Raw genomic sequence first — 19,938 nt, forward strand, 5'->3', positions numbered from 1 at the left:
TACAACGGAAGTTCTTAGTCGAGCTCTGCTGAGGATTGAGTAATCTAATCATTCGACTCATTGTGATCCATACTTGTGTTTTATTTCCTTGCTTTTTACGTTCTTTACTTACCTGTTACGAAGATCTAATCGATATAAGAGTTTTTATAACTCAACAATATCTCAGGTTAAAACCAAAGTGTCAATAATCAAAGCATTTTATCGTAAAACCATAGTGTGATGCGCTGCGATCCAGCCGGCTCCTTTCCTTTGAAAACTAGTACCTGAAACCAAAACTGTAAACCGTAAGCACGAAGCTTAGTGAGTTCCCCCATCATACCGCATACCATACAATCATATAATGAACAACTAGGATATAGGGGCCTCGCCCACACTCATGGAGATACGGGCCTCGCCCACACTCCGCTAGCTGGGAGATACGGGCCTCGCCCACACTCCACTATCTCTCAGATATGGGCCTCGCCCACACTCAGCTACTATCACATATATCATAAAACAAACATACTATCAGACATACTTGGGGTGTCCGAACTACCCTTCGGTCCTAACAACCGAACTTGGGGACTATTCCCCTCCTACTACCACTATCACATATAACATATCATGCTAGCATATAAACATATCATCACATACTGTCAGACATGTCTGGGGTGTCTGACCTACCCTTCGGTCCTAACAACCAAACTCTACTACTATCACATATAACATATCATGTCAGCATATAACATATCAGGTAGTAGCAAACCTAGATGATATCACAAAGACAATCATCTAATATACAACTCCTACTGGTGGGCCGGTATTGTGGCCGTAGACCCACCGCTACTGGAAGGTAACTCACCTCACACTTCTGAAGTCCCGAAGACACAATCCCACACTTGCTGAAGTCCCGCAGACTCGACCCCAGTTACTGGCTGACAGATTCCCAAACTGTCAACACCAAAATAACACCCAATTAATAATTGGGTCCCAATACATAACCATACGTACATTCTTTGGATAATTACTACATTACCCCTAGCTTGGCTTATTCAAGCCCAAGGCTCAATCCGTAGGCCCAAAGTCCAACTAGGAATCAAGGCCCAACATATGGCCCAATTATCCAAATTGGGCCCAAGCCTATACATGGTCTTATTCTGAGGCCCAACTAAAAAGTCTAGTCCAACATTTGGTATTCTAATGACCCAGTACCTCATAATCATGAAGGCCCAAACTATGGCCCAATTTTCCAAATTGGGCCCAATCCCCTTACACGGGCTTTACCCTAGGCCCATTAAATTATTCTAGTCTAATTTCTTGATCTTGGATGGCCCATTAATAACCTAATCATTAAGGCCCAATAGAAAAGGCCCAACAATAAACCCAAGTGAAATTAGGGTTTCTCATAAAATGGTGATTAGGGATAAGTTTCCTACTTAACCCATTAAGGACTTGATCCATTAAGTCCAATATTGCTTAGATTAATCTTTACCAATGATTATTATTTAATATCTCAAGTTATTAAATATTTCTCGTGTGTGTGACCCGATTAATTCTTAAAGTTAGGGTTTCATTGGCATTAGGGTTTTCCAATCCAAATACTAGCCCATTTATCAATGTGTTGGGCTTTTAGGTCAATTAGGGCTTTATTGGGCCTATTAGGCCCACTAGAATATCATTAAATCCATTGGGGTTTGCATTGGGTCAATTTGAGTCCATTAGACCCATTAGGGTTTATTAAGTCCATTAAGCCTTATTGGGCCCATTAGGGCTCCTTTGGGCCCATTAGGGTTTCAAGCATCCCAAACAAATCAACACAACGAGGCAAAGCACACCGCCACCCGACACGGCGGCAGGAGGCGGCAGCCACCACCTCACGGTGGTGGTCTCGAGTTTCTTTCTCATTATTCCATTTCTTTTGTTACAATTTACAATGGAAATACCAAAAGCAACACACACACACTAACTAACACACACAGCCACCTAATGGTGGCTGGCGGCGGCGCATGGCGGCAGCCACCACCCTATGGTGGTGGTGATGCCGTTTCCGAGAAATTCAGCCATACACACACACTCACCAATGGAAACACGCACATCTTCACTTCTTTGCTCGGGAAGGGAAGCTAACCACCCATTTGGCGGCATAAGGTGGAGGCAGTGGTGATTTCTACGATGACACCCACCACTTCTTGGTAGTGGCGGTGGTTCCTTTTGTTTCCCAGTCAAGCAACAACACCCCACAACAACCTTGCTCGGACTTCCGGATGCAACCACCACTCGGTGGTGCATAACGACGGCAACAATGACTCAATTGAGGAAGAAAAACAACGCTACAATGGTGCTTACAACGGAGGGAGAAACGACCCACGACACCATAGTCCTTCGGGATGGCAACCGATGATCGGAGCAACAGAAACGAGCCTTCCGGCGGTGGAAACAACAATGAAACAGTGGGGGCGGCGTCTCCGGCTCTGACGTCAACTGTTATGGCGGTTGCTCCCATCTCATGTCGATCCTCAATGTTTCAGGTAGCGAGAACTGCCCTAATGGTGTTAGGTGGTCGGAAAAAGCGAACAAGGTGAATGGTGGCGGCGCCGAAGACGAAGATGTGATGGGTGGCGGCTGGAGATCTCTGATGATAGCGGCTGCAACCTTCTCGTTAGGGTTAGGGTTCCTTAACCCTTTATACCCGACTCCACTTATAAATTTCCCATAATTTCAAGATAGGTCCCTCCCATCCGATTTCCTTTTAGTTCAAGTCAATAATTTTCCCTTTCTACCCTAACCTCAAAAATCCTTTTAAACTCAAACCCATGAATGACTAAACAACCCCTAATATCGCAATTATGACATATTCAACCCCTCCACCCCTTTTCCTTTTTAACTTAAATCTAATTAATTACCACGGGGTCCCTGTTTTCATATATATTTATAAAATGAGTCCCGAACTCATACTTTTAACCCCCGACTTCTAAAAATGTGGCCATTGACTCCTTGAACCCAACACCCTGCATATATAATTATTTATTTTAGGCTACCATTCGTTCATTAATTTATTTATTTAACTAATAAATAAACAGGTGTTACAACATAAATATAAATTACGGTCTTTTACTTTGTAATTGTGGGTATATATTTATTATTGTACGTAGACATGAAAAAATGAACCAAAATACCAGTCTCGAAAAAAGATTGAGACGGAACTGGTCTAGAACGAGACGGAATCGAAAAAAGACCAGCCATGATTAGTTAGAAAGAAGACGAGACCTAACACACGATTCAAGATACTTTTCATTTTTCACCATTGGTGTGTAAATAGTTTGCAAATTTGGTCCCTATGGGGAATTATTGTCATTATCGGAAAAGGCATGTATTTGGTTGTAGCACCTGGTTCCTGGTATGTAAAATCTATCTAAGTATTTTTCATTCTTGTCCTTGGACTCGGCGAGTTGTAGGCCCGACTCGCCGAGTAGAGATGGGTTTGGGGGCACGTTTAAGTTGGCGACTCGACGAGTCCACATTCTGGACTCGACGAGTCCCCGCTGTCTGATGAAACCCTAAATTTCAAGGGTTTGCACCCTATTTAAACCTTCTTATCCGCCTCCAAGCTCGCCCCCTTCACCCTCAGAGCTCTCTACTTCGTTCAAGCCTTATTCCTTGTGAGTTTGAAGCATTTTGGTGTGTTTTCTTGAAGATTTGGAGAGGGAAGGAGAGTAGATCAAGAAGAGAAGAAGGAGGCCATGAATCCTTGTGTTATCTCAGTGATTTCCTTGAGGTATAGCTCAGTTTCCCTCTGTTTTCATGCTTTTTGTCCCTTGTAGCTCCATGAAAGTCCTTCTTGAGCCTTTCCCCAAGCTTGTTTGTATATTAGGGTTTGTAATAAGTTGTATAGCCTCTAGATCTAGGCATGATTGAGCTCCAGGAGCTTGGATCTGCTGCCTTTATGGAGCCATATTGCATGAAAGCCCTAGATCTACTCTTTTAGTGCATTTTGAGCCCTAAAACCTTCATTGGTGTTTATTTACACGTAAAGTTGGAAACTTTACGTGTTAACCAGACCCTAGAAACCCAGATCTATGTATGGTATGAATTGGATTCAAGCAGAATCACGTATATAGTATTTGCATGTGGCAGACTCGGCGAGTCGTTCATCAGACTCGGCGAGTCAAGTCGCGAGTCCCCGAGTTTTCCCCCTTTTGTGTTGCGGGTTGGAGTAGTGAGTCATGGGGTGTGACTCAGTGGGTCGGAAACCAGACTCACTCATGAAGTAACTCGGCGAGTCAATGCCATGACTCGGCGAGTTCAAGGCAATCTTCTTGCCTCAAGAACAGACTCGGCGAGTTGTTCATACAGCTCGTCGAGTCTCAGCATAGAGTGTTCTTCGGATGATGATGAACTCGGCGAGTTGTTCATACAACTCAGCGAGTAGGATGAAGGACTATGGGCCTTGGGTTTAGAAGGTAAACTCGTCGAGTCAATGCTTAACTCGACGAGTAGAGACGGGTTTATGGTCAGACAAAGGGATAGGGACTCGGCGAGTTGGCAAGCCAACTCGGCGAGTCGGGTCAACTGACAGCGATTTTGACTTTGACTCTTGGTTTGGTTGGGGGTAAATGGTCATTTTACCTTGAGGTCGGTTAGCAGTATTTGACTAAGGGTTTTGTGGGAATTATAGCTGGAGGATTTCCGGAGCAGCAACAACAGAAGACAGTCAGTTCCCACGCAGATCAGCAACTACTTTGAGGTGAGTTACCTTCCAGTAGCGGTGGGTCTACGGCCACAATGTCGACCCACCAGTAGGGTTGTATGATAGATGTTTGTCTCTGTGATATTCATCTAGGGTTGCTACTACCTGTGATATGTTATTGTGCTAGTATGATATGATGATATGTGCTAATGACAGTAAGGGGAGATAGTCCCCAGTATACCGGTCGATAGGGCCAAAGGGGCGATCATGCCCAGCCATGCTAGATAGATTATGAGATATGTGTGTTATGTGGTAGGAGTAGGGGGTGAAATAGTCCCCAGTATCCGGTTGAGAGGACCGAAGGGGAGACCAGCACCCAGATATGCTAGTCAGTATCCGGTCGAGAGGACCGAAGGGGAGGCAAGCTCCCAGACATACTGTTCAGTATCCGGTCGAGAGGACCGAAGGGGAGACCAGCACCCAGATATGCTAGTCAGTGTCCGGTCGAGAGGACCGAAAGGGAGGCAAGCTCCCAGATATATTGATCAGTACCCGGTCGAGAGGACCGAAGGGGTAGGTCGGGCACCCAGATATGCCTGACAATATTTGTATGTTATGTGATTGTATGGTATGTGGTATGTTGGGGGAACTCACTAAGCTTCATGCTTACAGTTTTCAGTTTTGATTTCAGGTACCTCTTCTTCGAAGGGAAAGGAGCTGGCGCGGTAGCGGCCCATCACACATACGCCTTGTATTCCGCACTATGAGACCCTCCTGGGAATTTGTACTCTGACTCTATTATGTTTTTATGAAATGTTTTTCAAGACATGCGATAACTTTTATGAAATGATATGATCAGTGAGCATTTTATTCTTAAGGTTCGCTAAGAATATGTTTTAAAAATGAAATTTTTGGCTCGTATTTTTCGGATGTTACATTGGTGCTTAATGAGATTCTCAAAATGTCATTATTATCATTATTGTCATTATCGGAAAAGGCATGTATTCGACATGAAAGTACATGAAGCCACAATTTTTAAGGTCACTTTGGAGTATGGAACCTTTCTGGAAACTTTGGAGGTGCAACTATAAGGATTTAGTGCTTAATGAGAGTCTTGATGCATTAAGTTACCGTTTGTGGTTGGGTTTAAGATTTTGGCTTATGGAAGGGTTTTAGGGATCAAGTTGGAAACTTTGCCCATTAAGGCCATGGGAATGACCATATTTGAGTCTTAGAGTTTTTGTAGTTGAAAGAAAAAATGACTTAATGGTTTAAGCCAGACACATCACCACGGTGTGGTTGAGGTCACTACAACATGGTGACTTGGTCTAGATCCGTCTATTTTGGCGGTTTGCGGCCACGATGTGACATCCCCAAAATCACGGCCAGAAAAGACCAATTTTCATTTATGCTTTTAAAATAATTTTAGAGTAAATCCTTTTGATTTGAAAGAGTTGCGGAATTTGTTCCCAAAAACAAAGTATCATAAAATAATATTTACCAAAGCATTTCATAAAGAAATGTATTTTCATTATATAATCAAAACTCGGGATGTCATGTTCCGATACAGACCATAAAGCATAAACGATAACATTACAAGTCATTCAACAAATATATGCATATACAGACTTGTAAACAAAACAACTTGATGATTCATCAATCTTATGCCCTTGCGCCACTTCCTGTAATACAAATAAACTGAGTGGGTCAGGCTTGGGAGCCTGGTGAGCATATAGGGTTTTCAACTTGCAATAAATAATTATATTTACTTTTACCAACCAACAATAACCCGATTACCCATTCCCGTTATCCTCACTTTACGTCCCTAAAACAACATCTATTATAAGGGACCTAATCCAGGAATTTCATCGGGACGGACATTATTGCTAAGGGGTTTCCTCAACAATAGATGTCCTAAAGGCAACCATGAGGGGGATAGAATACACCGGTGAACACATCGTTCACAACGCCTACAGGTTATGAGCCTGCTAGCATTCCACAGGACTGTCTAGAAAGAGTTTGTGGTCGTTATCCATACTCTGCTGAATAACTAGATCAACAACAACAACATCGAGGCCTCTCATCTGTTTATTACACATCAACTATCTACCCATGTTTTACCCAACATATTAGTAGATAAAAATATATATTTTTATACATAGTTTAAAACCTGTATAGCATTCTCATTCAATACATATTCCAACAACAGATGAGACACACACACATAACACGTATTTCATAGAGAATAAATCAGATCTATGAGATAGAAGAAAGTGAATATACATTCACACATATAACAACAAAATATACACATAACACGTATTTCATATAAAATACTTCATAATTATGCGTTAGAAGAAGGTAACTACACACTCACTTGATCAGAAGATGATCGGACAACACTACGACTTGTAGAAGTAGTATTCTTCGGTAGATCTGGAAGATCTTCACAAAAACCGGGCTCCTCGGGGGCAGAGCTTCGGCTCGGGAATCTTACTTCTCGGGGTCTTCGGGGCTTCGAGACTTGCTTCGGGACTCGGGAATGATACCGGGGCTTCGGGATATTTATTGCACGGAAATTGAGGTAAAACGGGAGAGAGATAAGAGAAATGAGCAAAAGAATCGGCTGCACTCGACTCCCTTTTATAGGGTTTGGATCCTTGATTTACGTTGGGCATAAATCTAGGTATGCTGGGCGTAACCTAGATAGGATCGCTGACTCCCCCCCCCCCTTGGATAATATCGGATATTTTTAATTTAAATTAAATACCGAAATTATTAAATAAACTTCAAAAATTCACATCTTCCTCATACGAACTCCGTTTTTGACGTTCTTTATATCCCCGCGTAGGTGAGACTACGTTCTACAACTTTCGTTTAGACTCCGTCGGCTAATTTTGACTTTATTTTTATTATTTATTTTTAGTAGGCCGGGACAGGAAAACTCCGTTATAAATTCATAACTTCTTCATCCGACGTCCGTTTTCGCCTATCTTTTTATCGTTTTGCTATTATTAACGAGATCTTCGATTCTTGTTTAGATTGTTTCAGCTAAAAACCGCTCGGTCTCAAATCGAGTATTCGGGCTGCATACTGCTAAGTCGAAACTTAGAAAAATCATAACTTCCTCATACGAAGTCAGATTTGGGCATTCTTTCTATGCACGCTCTCGGTTTAACAAACTCTCCAACATTCGTTTAGATCACTAGTGCTAAATATCGCTCTATCTTAATTTCGTATTTTACGTCATTCAGCGTCGTGCCGGTTCTGTCGCGAAACTTTGACATATCATAATCTCTTTGTTATAACGCGGATTTCGGCATTCTTTATATATTCAGAAACCTCGTTTCAACTACTACAACATTATCCATAGATATCGAGCTTATCTAACATTTCTTTTTGACGCTTATTTTTATTCTTAATTACATTGAGACACACAATTAAGCACAAAACACATAATACTCAAATAATACACTTCTATTATTTCAAAACGGGTTACAAAGGTTAACCTAGACTATTACATTGCTATTAATGACAAGCCCAGAAACACGGGCGTTACACACGACGTGGCTAAGGAAGGCACGACGTGACGGCTAGCTGGGTTGAGTTTTGACTTTGACCTGGATTTTGACCTAGGGGTATTTAGGGTATTTCTATATGTATTATGAGTTTTGATTCATTGTATTTATAAAGGTGGCTAGTAAAGTTGATTTCGTAGCAACGTGTTGTTTTAGTTTCTCATATGCTTGTGAGGTGAGTCTTCTCACTATATCCATGGGTCCAAGGCACCAATGTTGGTCAATTATTGTGTTATTAGGATGACAGTTGTTATGTGGCTTATATGAGTTTGTATGATGAGTTGAAATAAACCCCAGGGCGAGGCCCACTATCGTATGTTCAAGTTGAAATAAACCCTAGGACGAGGCCTAGGGTGGGGACCATATATGTATATTGGGTTGGAATATACCCCGGGGTTAAGCCCGATTGTATGACTGGTATGTGGTACTTTGGGGAACTCACTAATCTTTGAGCTTACAGTCTATGTTTATGGTTTCAGGTACTTCCAGTTCGAAATGGAATGACTCGGTGTGATGGCACAACACCCTCCCCTCATTATTCCATAATTTGAATAATTGTACTATGATGTTTTGAATATTATATTTGTCGATGGTTTTTGGAACAGTTAATGAATGAAATTGATAGTCTGTGAATGAAGAATTTTATCACTATTTTTGGGCTGTTACACCTTTCGATATTCTGACTATCTTTTGAAAGTACTAAATGAATGATTTGGTTGATTTAAAAATAAAAAGTTTACCTTGTATTTTGGGACGTTACACCAATCATCAAGAGAATGATTTATGGAAGAATAAAATGTGATTTTAAGATATTTAGGTGACTAGTTACCAATATGGCTGGCTTTATTTCTTGATTTATTGCAAGCCAGTTCAAAATTTGAAAAATGAATGATTTACTGCATGACCATTAACTTTAGCATATCAAGTACATTCAAAAGAAATTGACCGTTATAAAATAGAAATCTATGTTTAGATATGTAATCGATGTTTTGTAACATCAATTGTGTATACCAAAAGAAAGTACAAACTCAAATCAAACAAAAACTTCATACCTCATGTATGCCATGGCCGCATCTATTACCGTCAGAAACTGTGTCGGTCGTTTCAGTAGCAAAAACTAAAGAAACTATTCCTAATTTTAGTGAAGAACATGATGACACCTGATGAATGTTTTTAGATTTTTGGGAAGAATACTAGTGACAGCTAAGCACCAAAAACAGTGAATGGAAAGAAGACGATTGTCGGAGACATTGATAATATGGGGGAGAAAATGAACGGTGATTGCCTTCTTTTTTGAAGATTGGATTTGTAATCCAATGTGCTTCTAAATATATGAAGTCGAAGAAGGCCGATTATGAATTCGATTCAAATTTAAAGATAATTTCTTCCCGATTTCTTGTTTGATTTGATATAAATTACTGACGACTTTATGGATGCTTCATATCAAAATTAAAAATAATATAAAATAATTCAAATTGTGTTGCTTAATTACAAGGGTTAAAATATGACTAAATTTAAGTATGAAATCACAAAAAAATTACACGGGTAATTTTTATATCGAATATAAAAAATTGTAGATTATAGAAAAATAACATTTGTTAAAATACATAAGAATATGACATTTGTAAAAAAATGGTTTTCATTTATTAGAATAAATTAATCGAGACATATTTATTTCATGGATGAAATTTATATACATATGCAAAACTATAAGGTTTGATATTAAAATCAAATCGAGGATATTTATAGGTTTGTGGATTTCTTGGTTCATGATTATGTTATGGGCTTATAGGATGTTTATGGGTTTATCATTTATGATTTTCTAGGATAAAACAAGTATCGGTGGGATTTTTGGGTTCATGAGTGTGTTCAAATATTTGTTTCCAAATTCAAGAATATGTTATAGACTAAAGTAAATTTCAAATTAGATCATATGTTTATAGGGATCTTGTTTTGGTGAGTGGTGATCAAGACGAGGGTAGTGGTGTTATGGAACGATGTGATGAGTGTGTGTAACATCCTAAAATTTCAAGCCAAATTTTTATTTTAAATTAAACAATTATAAGACCATTTATCTGATAACAATCATAATATCACTCATATCAAAAACCAATGTATCGATAGTCAAAACATGTCATAACAAAACATCATCATAGTATAAATCCCAAAGATCTCCGGTGCGGAAAATGTAGTGTGATGCGCTGCGATCATGCTGACTCCTTTCCCTTCGAGGAGGAAGTACCTGAAACCAAAACTGAAAACTGTAAGCACAAATCTTAGTGAGCTCCCCCATCATACCATATACCATACAATAACATACTACCTAGCATATCTGGGTGTTGGCATACTGTCACACCCCCAAACCGAGAACGACGGAAACGTTCGGGGCGGAGGACGTCATGTACAATATCATAACAATGCATAATAGTAAAACAAGCAACAACATCTATTGCGTTAATAATATAGTTAATACAAGTGTGTTTTGTGAATAGTTGTATGACACCAAAAATGTATATATAACAAAATAAAAGACGAGTCTTGAACATGCTCCGTCTTCTCAAAACTTGGTCCAATGTACCTGTCTACTGGTGACCTGAGAATACAAGTTATTATGAAAGAGAGTATCAACATTTAAGTTGGTGAGTTCATACGTATATTAGTGTCAAGTGTTTGCATTTGTTTCTTGAAAATGTTTGTATTTGTCTAATGAAAATGTTTGTATCTTTCTCGGAAAATCCCATATTTTCTTCCTTAAATGAAAAGTAGTCTTCTACCAAGACTCAACTGTTTGTATGTTTTGTTCTCTTGAATAAAGTGTAAAATGTATGTTTGTAGTTGAAATAGTATAAATGTATGTTTGTACTTGAAATAGTATAAATGTATGTTTTTCCATATAGGTAACTATCTTTACTCGAAAAATAGTATGCATTTCTCTTGTGAGAATATCATTGTATGAATGTAATGGAAAATGAAAATTTATAGTAGTGTTGTATAAAATACACTACTGATGCATTAACTACCTTAAAACCAAACTGTTAATTAAGGTTAAAAATGTGATTAGGTTATAACCATACTTGATTGACTAGTATAAAACACGACGTTCTTCAGACGTCGAAAATGATATGATATTTGTCACCCGTAGACCTGTAGGTCGCACTGTAGCTAGCAGAAAGGTGTAGGATGGTCAATCACGTATAGATCTATATACAAACTCACGCTCTCCTTCCAGGAGACTCTGGTTACAAAACGTGACACAACAAGAATATTGTTATGCCATGAAATAGTATCTCACATTTTAGTTATTTATGTTCTTGTCATAGTATGTATGTCCCTTCTTGTTCTTGTTATAGTATGTATGTTCCTTCTTGTTCTTGTAAATGAATAGTATACTTTGTAATGAATAGTAATAGTATGTATGTATTGACTCATGTATGTTTCTCTGTTCTAGAAGTAGTATGTAGTGATCCTCTAAACTATACCTATTATAATTTACTAGTATGTCTGTTTGAATTGTTACTGATTTGTAGAAAATACTCAATTGTTTAACATAAGCAACTGAGTTAAGTATGTTCCTTAGAAACGGGGTTTAATATTCATATATGTATTCAATAAGTATAACTATGATTTAGCCGACAGTTGGACTAGTGATCCTACCATAAGCCCACAACCAAACAAGGAACATGAGTTACGGTATTTAGCAATAGTCCTAATTCCGTTAAAGCATACTTATACATAAATAGATACACGAATATGATTTTGATTAAAAGCAGAAATCTAAGAATAGTTTTAAAATGTTTTTTTTAACAAGTGTTTGAGTATAAGAAATCCTTTTGTTTGATGTTTTCACATGTAAGTGGTTAACACAAGTATATTGTGTTATACTTGTATTCTCCCCCTAAAAAGCATTTAAAAGCATTTAAAACTGTAATTTGTAGGGGTATGAACTCACCTTATGTGACTGATTCGATTGGATGTTCGATATAGGATGATAAGTTTCACGAGTGAAGTCCTGAAGCACAAACGAGTCCTATTTAGCATATTATGACATATATATGTATACATTTAGTGATCATAGTCATAAATATAGCAAGGAAACGGATTGAGTTGCAAGCTTAACTTACAAAAGAGGGTGCTAAAGTCAAAAAGGGGAGGTTGGAAGGGGTTCACGACCCACACTCTAGTGTGTGTTCTTGGTGTTCTTAGTGAAGTGATGATGATGCAAGTGTTCACGGCCCAAAGATCTTGATGATCTTGAGTTCACGGCTTGATGTTCTTGACAAATGAAGATGATTCAGGGGTTCACTACCCAAGGATCTTGAAGAAATGAAGAACACTTGAAGATCTAAGCCGGTTCTAAGAAGATTCAAAAGAGATAGGATGATATTTGAGAGGGAAGGGGTATTCATGGTTGATGATCTTGAGAGAGAAGGATCGAGTTTACGGTCAGATATGAAGAAATGAATAAGTTTTCGGTCAAACATACATATATATAGGGGAGGGTTTGCGGTCCGGAGGGGGTTCACGGACCAAAGGCTCGTTTGCAGCCCGAACCGTTTTCGGCTGTGAGGGTCCTAAATGATTTCCCTCCAAAACACACAACACCTAAAGATACTAGGTTTTTATACCTATAAATTAATTACCCTAACTATATTAAGATAATAATGGAAATACATTTGACTTTCGATTGATATGTTTGACTTTAGATGACCAAGTTTGACTTTTACAAGATAGAAATTATGGGTTGTCACACCTACCCCTTCGATTTCTTTTAACCGATAACCGCCTAGCATATCTGGGTGCTGGCCTACCCTTTCGGTCTCTTTCAACCGATAACCGCCTAGCATATCTGGGTGATGGCCTACCCCTCGCTCTCTTTCAACCTGTAACTGTTTAACATATATGGGTACTGGCCTACCCCTTCGGTCTCTTTCGACCGATACCAGGGACTATTTCACCCTACCACTACCACATATCATCCTATTACATAAACATATAAATCACATACTGCCTAGCATATCTGGGTGCTAGCCTACCCCTTCGGTCTCTTTCAACCAGTAACGACGACTATTTCACCCCTCCTACCACTATCACATAATATCATAGCATACTAGCACATAAAACATAACATATAGTGGCATACCAGACAATTATCACAAAGATAATCATCTCAACTATAATCAACTACTAGTGGCCCGACATTGGTGCCTTCGACCCACTTCTACTGGAGGGTAACTCACCTCAAATGCTGTGAAGTAACCGAACTGTCCTCGACTCTGAAATCAACCCCACTCAAACTCCTACACATAAAAGATTTCCTTTACTTGCCCTTTCATACTCATAACCCCCCTTAAGGGTCAACTTTGGTCAGAGTCAAAGTCAAAGTCAAAGTCAACATCCTGGTCAAAGTCAACATCCTGTTCAAAGTCAACATTCTGGGTTGACTCAACTCGCCGAGTTAATCCATCAACTCGTTGAGTTCCATGAATCATAAGCACTGAAATCGTGATCCAACTCGTCGAGTTCTTTCATAACTCGGCGAGTTCATCCTATCCACAGAATCGGGACTTCTCCATTCAACTCATCGAGTCATCCTTGAACTCGTCGAGTTCTTCCTTTTACAGAATCGGGACACTTCGACCCAACTCGTCGAGTTCCTCTATGAAATCGTCGAGTTATTCAGTCTGTTGAGATATCTTAATAGATTAAGCTCATATCATTCAGATCTAAGCTCCATACTTCATATTCATACTGAAAATGTCCTTTTAAGGGTAAAGTTTCCAACTTTACCTGTTAATACCCTTCATTAACAGATTTAGCTAAAAACCTAAGTCTTTAAGACCTAGATCTTGATCCAAAACCCATTAATACTTCAAGCTAAGGCATACAAATTGAGATTCTAGACCCTAGACACTACATGAACATGTAAAGTCTCTGACTTTCTCTCCATGCATGACCTTTTGGAGCTTAAAAGGCTAAAATGACATCTTAGAGCTTACATGGGGCTTCAATGGCCATAAAGTTTGCACCTTTATGCCATGAAATCCCTCTAAGGTCATAGATTTGAAAGTATACTCACTTGGGACGCCCATTTCCCAAGGACCATGCTACTTGGACGAAAACCCAATAAAAGTGAAAATGAAGAGATTTAAGTAATCATTAAGCAAGTTTGAGACTTGCTTACCAGAAAAATGCTGCAAATGGAGTGAAGTTTCTGGATCTAAAAGCTTCCTCTTGGGCTCTTAAGCTTCCCCTTCTTCCACAAACTTCAAATACACAAGTTTTCTCTCAAAAATGACTCACAAGCTCACACAAGGCATTAGGGTTTTGAAATTTAGGGTTTGAGACTTGAAGGCTGTAAATGAGGCCAACCTAAGGAAGTTTAGGTGTTTAAATAGAGTGCAAAACCCGGAAAATTAGGGTTTTACTCTACCAGTCCTACTCGTCGAGTTGAGGCTCTCAACTAGTCGAGTAGACTTTACAACCCGTGTCCAATTCCATTCATACTCGACGAGTTTTGGGCCTCCAACTCGTCGAGTTTCTATACAAAAGAGAATAAATTTTTAATTAAATACATACCAAGAACCGGGTGTTATAGTGTGGATGGTGTTTTCATGTTTTTTTAGTGAGGATAAGACCGATATATATATATATATATATATATATATATATATATATATATATTATGTGTTTTTTTATTAGATTAATAATAAACAAATAAAAAAATAAAAATAAAGGGTAATATATATGTCAAGGACGAAAAAACAACAAAGATATTATAAACATGGTTAGAGTTCTCAAAAAAAAAAAAAAAAACTTTAACCAAACGATAGTAACGATTTCATAATTTACCAGTATATAAGGTATTGTCCAACTCCTCGAGCGGCCATCACCCGGGCCAAACTAAGTCAAGAAACGCGTCACGGTCGCGGTCGGTCGTGCACCCGGGCTTTCATCGACAGAGCCGCACCTGAGGGCTGAGGCGGGAACTTTAGCCCGGGCCCACTGCTCTGAACAGCGTACTACCCTTTTTCTACGATAGAGCAACGCACCAGTCGGATTTCACGGTATTTTCCTTCCGATTTCACAGAGCGAGGATTGCGCAGACCGCCGAGGGTTTTTTTTGGCGATGGTGGTATCGTCGACTTCTTCAGCTTTTGAGTCATCGTCGTCTTCTTCGTCTTCGTCTATGGAGAATTTCAGTAATCTTCCTATCATGTCGCTCCGGAGCAAAATTGTCGAGAAGATAATGGAGAATCGCGTCACTCTGATCGTCGGTGAAACCGGCTGCGGTAAAATTACTTCAACTATTGTGTAGTTTCTTGATGCTGCTTTTTTAATCATCTAAAGTTGTTGGATAAAAGATACCAGTGAGTCAGTGACTCACTGGACTGTAGAAAAGACTTTAGCTTGACCTTTAATATCGAACATAACCTACTACTCGTGAACTTAAGTTAATCGTATGAGGTTTTACTCAAACTTTTTGAGTTCTCCAACTACGCAAGGGTTTAGAATGCACGTCTAAATAGAAGTGCAAAGGGGTTAAAAATCTAACAATATCCACATCTGCAATTTCGTCTGAAACCTAGTTTGCTGTGATACTTTATGTATTTTGTAATTTTATTTATACTGATTACCTTGCATTTTGATAATGAAGGGAAGAGCTCCCAAGTTCCTCAGTTTTTACTAGAAGCAAATATCGAGCCGATAATATGCACACAACCAAGAAGATTCGCTGTGGTGGCAGTTGCTAAAATGGTGGCCAAAGCTCGAAATTGTACAACAGGGGGTGAGGTTGGATATCACATTGGTCATTCCAAGGTTATCTCTTCAAGGTACTCAGATTATATTTTCTTTCATATTTTCAAACATCTTATTCTTACTCTTTAAGGGATTTTGATTTTCATATAATCTCTAAACTTTTAATCCTGATCTTACAGCTCTAAGATCATCTTTAAAACTGCTGGAGTTTTGTTGGAGGAAATGCGAGAAAAAGGCATGAATGCTTTGAAGTATAAGGTTATTATTCTCGATGAAGTTCATGAACGTTCTGTTGAATCGGATCTTGTTCTCGTATGTGTAAAACAGTTTCTGATAAAGAATAGCTCATTAAGGTCAGCTTTTTTTTTGTGGGTTTAAAAGCTTTAACTGGTTTAGGTAACATGACAATACATTGTAGCATTTTCCAGGGTTGTATTGATGTCTGCAACTGCTGATATTTCAAGATACAAAGATTACTTTAAAGATCTTGGAAGAGGTGAAAGGGTTGAAGTTTTAGGTATCCCCAGTTCCAGTCAGCATACCCTGTATCATCGTAGAGTTTCATATCTTGAACAGGTAGTTTGATTATTCTGAATCAAGTTTTTGTTTTGGACAATTATAATTAGTGTTTCATCTCTTTTTATTATTAAACAGGTGGTTGAACTTTTGGAAATGGATTCAGAAACACCTCTGTCGTTAAAATACTGTTCAGGATCAAGTCCATCAAGTGAAGCAACAATGAACGAAGAGGTGCACAAGCTTATACACAATCTAGTGTTACATATCCACAAAACCGAATCAGACATGGAGAAAAGCATTCTGATATTCCTTCCAACTTACTACTCCTTAGAACAACAATGGCTTTCTCTAAGTCGTTTCAGCAGTGCTTTCAAAATCCACATCTTACATAGCAGCATTGACACAGAGCAAGCTCTTAATGCAATGAGAATCTCGAAGTCACATCGCAAGGTTATATTAGCAACAAACATTGCAGAATCTTCTGTAACAATACCAAAAGTCGCATATGTCATTGATTCTTGTAGATCATTACAAGTCTACTGGGATGCTAATAGAAAAACCGAATCCTCAGAGATCGTTTGGGTATCCGAATCTCAGGTAATTAGGGCTTCACAATTCACAATTCACAATTTCACACTTTGACTTGGCCTTTGTTTTTGGAAATGACATGATTACCCTTTTTTATAGGCTGAGCAGCGTAGGGGAAGAACAGGGCGGACTTGTGATGGTGAAGTTTATCGACTTGTGACAGAACCGTTTTTTGGGCAGCTAGAGAAATACGAGACTCCAGCTATATTGAAATTATCATTGAGACAACAAGTGCTTCTTACAGCTTGTGCTGAATCACGAACCATAAATGATCCAAAGCGTATAATTTAATAATTATAAACTGATTTTTCTAAATACTATATTTACTATTTTCATATCTAATTTTTTTTTTTTTTTTTTTTTTTTTTTTTTTTTTTTTTTTTTTTAAAAAGTGTTGTTGCAAAAAGTTATGGATCCACCAAAACCCGGAGTTGTTGAAGATGCATTGGATTTGTTAGTTCACATTCGTGCTTTAGAGACAACATCTCCCAGAGGGCGATATGAGCCAACTTTCTATGGAAGATTGCTTTCGAGTTTTTCATTATCATTTGATGCTTCCATGCTTATACTCATATTTGGAGAAGCTGGAATGTTACATGAAGGGATTATAATGGGTATCCTCATGGATACTCAGCCTTTACCAATCATTCGTCCCTTTGGTCAAGAAGCATTGGTAATATGTAACACTTATTTTTTTCAGCTTCTAATCTTCCAAGATTATTATTCATCTACTTATGATTTAACATTTACAGTTTTCTAAGTTCACCGATGATTACTATAATCAAAACGGTAAAATCTCTGGTTTGATGGGTAGGAAGGAAGTCATATACATGGCAAACTTTTGTGCTTTCCACTTCTGGCAACGTACTTTTAAGGTACATAATCACATGATTAATATTATTCTTTTTATAAGTTTTGTATCTTAAATGGTTTAAATAATGACATTTATTTCTATTTTTTTTTTTACCAAATTGAAGGATAACTTTCGACTTGAACGATTGAAAAACGTGTTAAAGTTTAAAGAGACAACAGACATCCAAATTCCTTCCTTGAAGATAGAAGAAGAATGGTGTTTATTCCACAATCTTGTCCAGTCATCACTCCAGCATGTTGCAAATATATGTATGATTCTTGAGATGTCAATTCAAGTCCTTTTTTTTTTTTATTATTATATAAAAGTCTAATGTTAATGTCGAGTATTTTTTTTTTTTTTTTTTAATTTTCAGATGATAGTGTTCTTAATTCTATGCATAGATTTCGTCCAAAGTTTCTAGCAACTTCCAGTGGTCTACCACCTTACACACCCTATGAACATAAGCATACATGTCTTCTCACAGTTGAATCCAATGAAGATTCTGATAATTTTGCCATAGAAGATGACATCAGCACTACTATTCATGAAACCAAAAAATGCATAGCTCTACCTTTTGTAGATGCACATGGATTTAACAAGAAAGGTGTCTCTTTCACATTAGCTAACTCAATCAAAGAGGTATTTTTTTTTTTTTTTCTAACTTTACATGTGTTTCCATTATAAAAAATTACAGTTTTATGTTTGTAATGTGATGTAGATAAGGTCAAGATATCTGGAGGACATATCTGACAACCAAGAGATTTCAAATTCTTACAATGGTTCAGAAGTTTCTCAATGTAGATTTTTTCTCAATGGGACATGTAACAAAGGAAGCCTTTGTTTATATGCGCATTCATTAGAAGCTAAAAAACCAGTTTGTAAATTCTTCCTATCGTTACAGGTATTAAACTAAATTACATTTTTGGTCCCTGAATATATCTGAATCTGAATCTGAATCTGAATCTACAGGGTTGTAGAAATGGAAATACATGTTATTTCTCTCACACTTCAGATCAACCACGTTCTTTACCAAGTAATGAGAAAGGATCATGCGTGTCAGAAGATTTATCTACTGATGCTTCTATGCTTTTGAGTTTATTTCCTACTCCAGATGAAGGATGTGTTCTTTTATTCGATGATTTTGATATTCAATTCTCTGCAAATTTTGCTCAGTTTTACAACGCGTCATCTATAATATGCACAACCTCTGCAGTTGAAACTTCAGTTGATCCATATCTGAAAGATATAAGAATACATTGGGGACTCTCTCATCCACATGAAACCATTATTCCTAAATCTTCAAAAAACATGGGAATCCCATGGAAACAAGTCAAGTGCATGGTTTGGATTCCTAAATTTGGTAATGATGTAGAGAATATGGAAGAACAGAAAAATCTTGTCAAGACTTTCTTTGACTATCTTTCCATTCGAATGTTGGGTGATGCTTTACATCAAGTCCAACTCATCCTTGTTATGAACAACCTCCGATTCGCTCAACTACAGGTACATATTACACTATTATATTATCAAACAAGTGATTTTTTTTTTGAAGTTAAAACATAAAATGAAAAACTGTTTTATGTATTTGTTGTAGGTTGAAAATGTTGGGAGGGAGAGTTTTTTTTACCTTAGAGAATCGTTTGGGTTTGATGAATACAGCTTTGGAAAGCTTTGTGATGGTGTGACTACTAAAAAGCCAATGTTGACATCTAAGGCAGTTGTGTATGCATTCGATTTGTGTCCTCCACCTAATGATATTCAGTTTGGGGATTTCGCATCACTTTTTCACAAACAGCTACATAACTTAAGTTAGGAAAATGGTATATTATTGCTAATGCTAGGTTTTTAGGAATAGTAATTATAGGGTAAAGATTGAATGGGATGTGTGTTTATGGGAGCTAAATTAATTTATAACTACGTTCTATTCTATTAGATATTAGTGAAGTGGTCGTTTTGGATTGTCTTGTGTTGATCTT

The 19,938-nt window shown here is 38.1% G+C and overlaps 1 protein-coding gene across 1 annotated transcript; it reads left to right on the forward strand.

Moving 5' to 3' along the window:
• The first annotated feature begins 15,120 nt into the window (after positions 1-15,120).
• LOC111908232 (DExH-box ATP-dependent RNA helicase DExH8) lies at positions 15,121-19,921 on the forward strand. Its single transcript, XM_023904068.2, has 13 exons — positions 15,121-15,533; positions 15,899-16,076; positions 16,182-16,355; positions 16,431-16,578; positions 16,657-17,118; positions 17,209-17,389; positions 17,502-17,782; positions 17,862-17,984; positions 18,087-18,231; positions 18,336-18,601; positions 18,681-18,863; positions 18,932-19,465; positions 19,557-19,921. The coding sequence occupies exons 1-13, from the start codon at positions 15,371-15,373 to the stop codon at positions 19,773-19,775; spliced, it is 3,057 nt and encodes a 1,018-aa protein (XP_023759836.1). The 5' UTR covers positions 15,121-15,370; the 3' UTR covers positions 19,776-19,921.
• Positions 19,922-19,938: the final 17 nt, after the last annotated feature.

Source organism: Lactuca sativa, chromosome 8 (genome assembly GCF_002870075.4).
Source record: "Lactuca sativa cultivar Salinas chromosome 8, Lsat_Salinas_v11, whole genome shotgun sequence".
Classification (NCBI taxonomy): domain Eukaryota; kingdom Viridiplantae; phylum Streptophyta; class Magnoliopsida; order Asterales; family Asteraceae; genus Lactuca; species Lactuca sativa.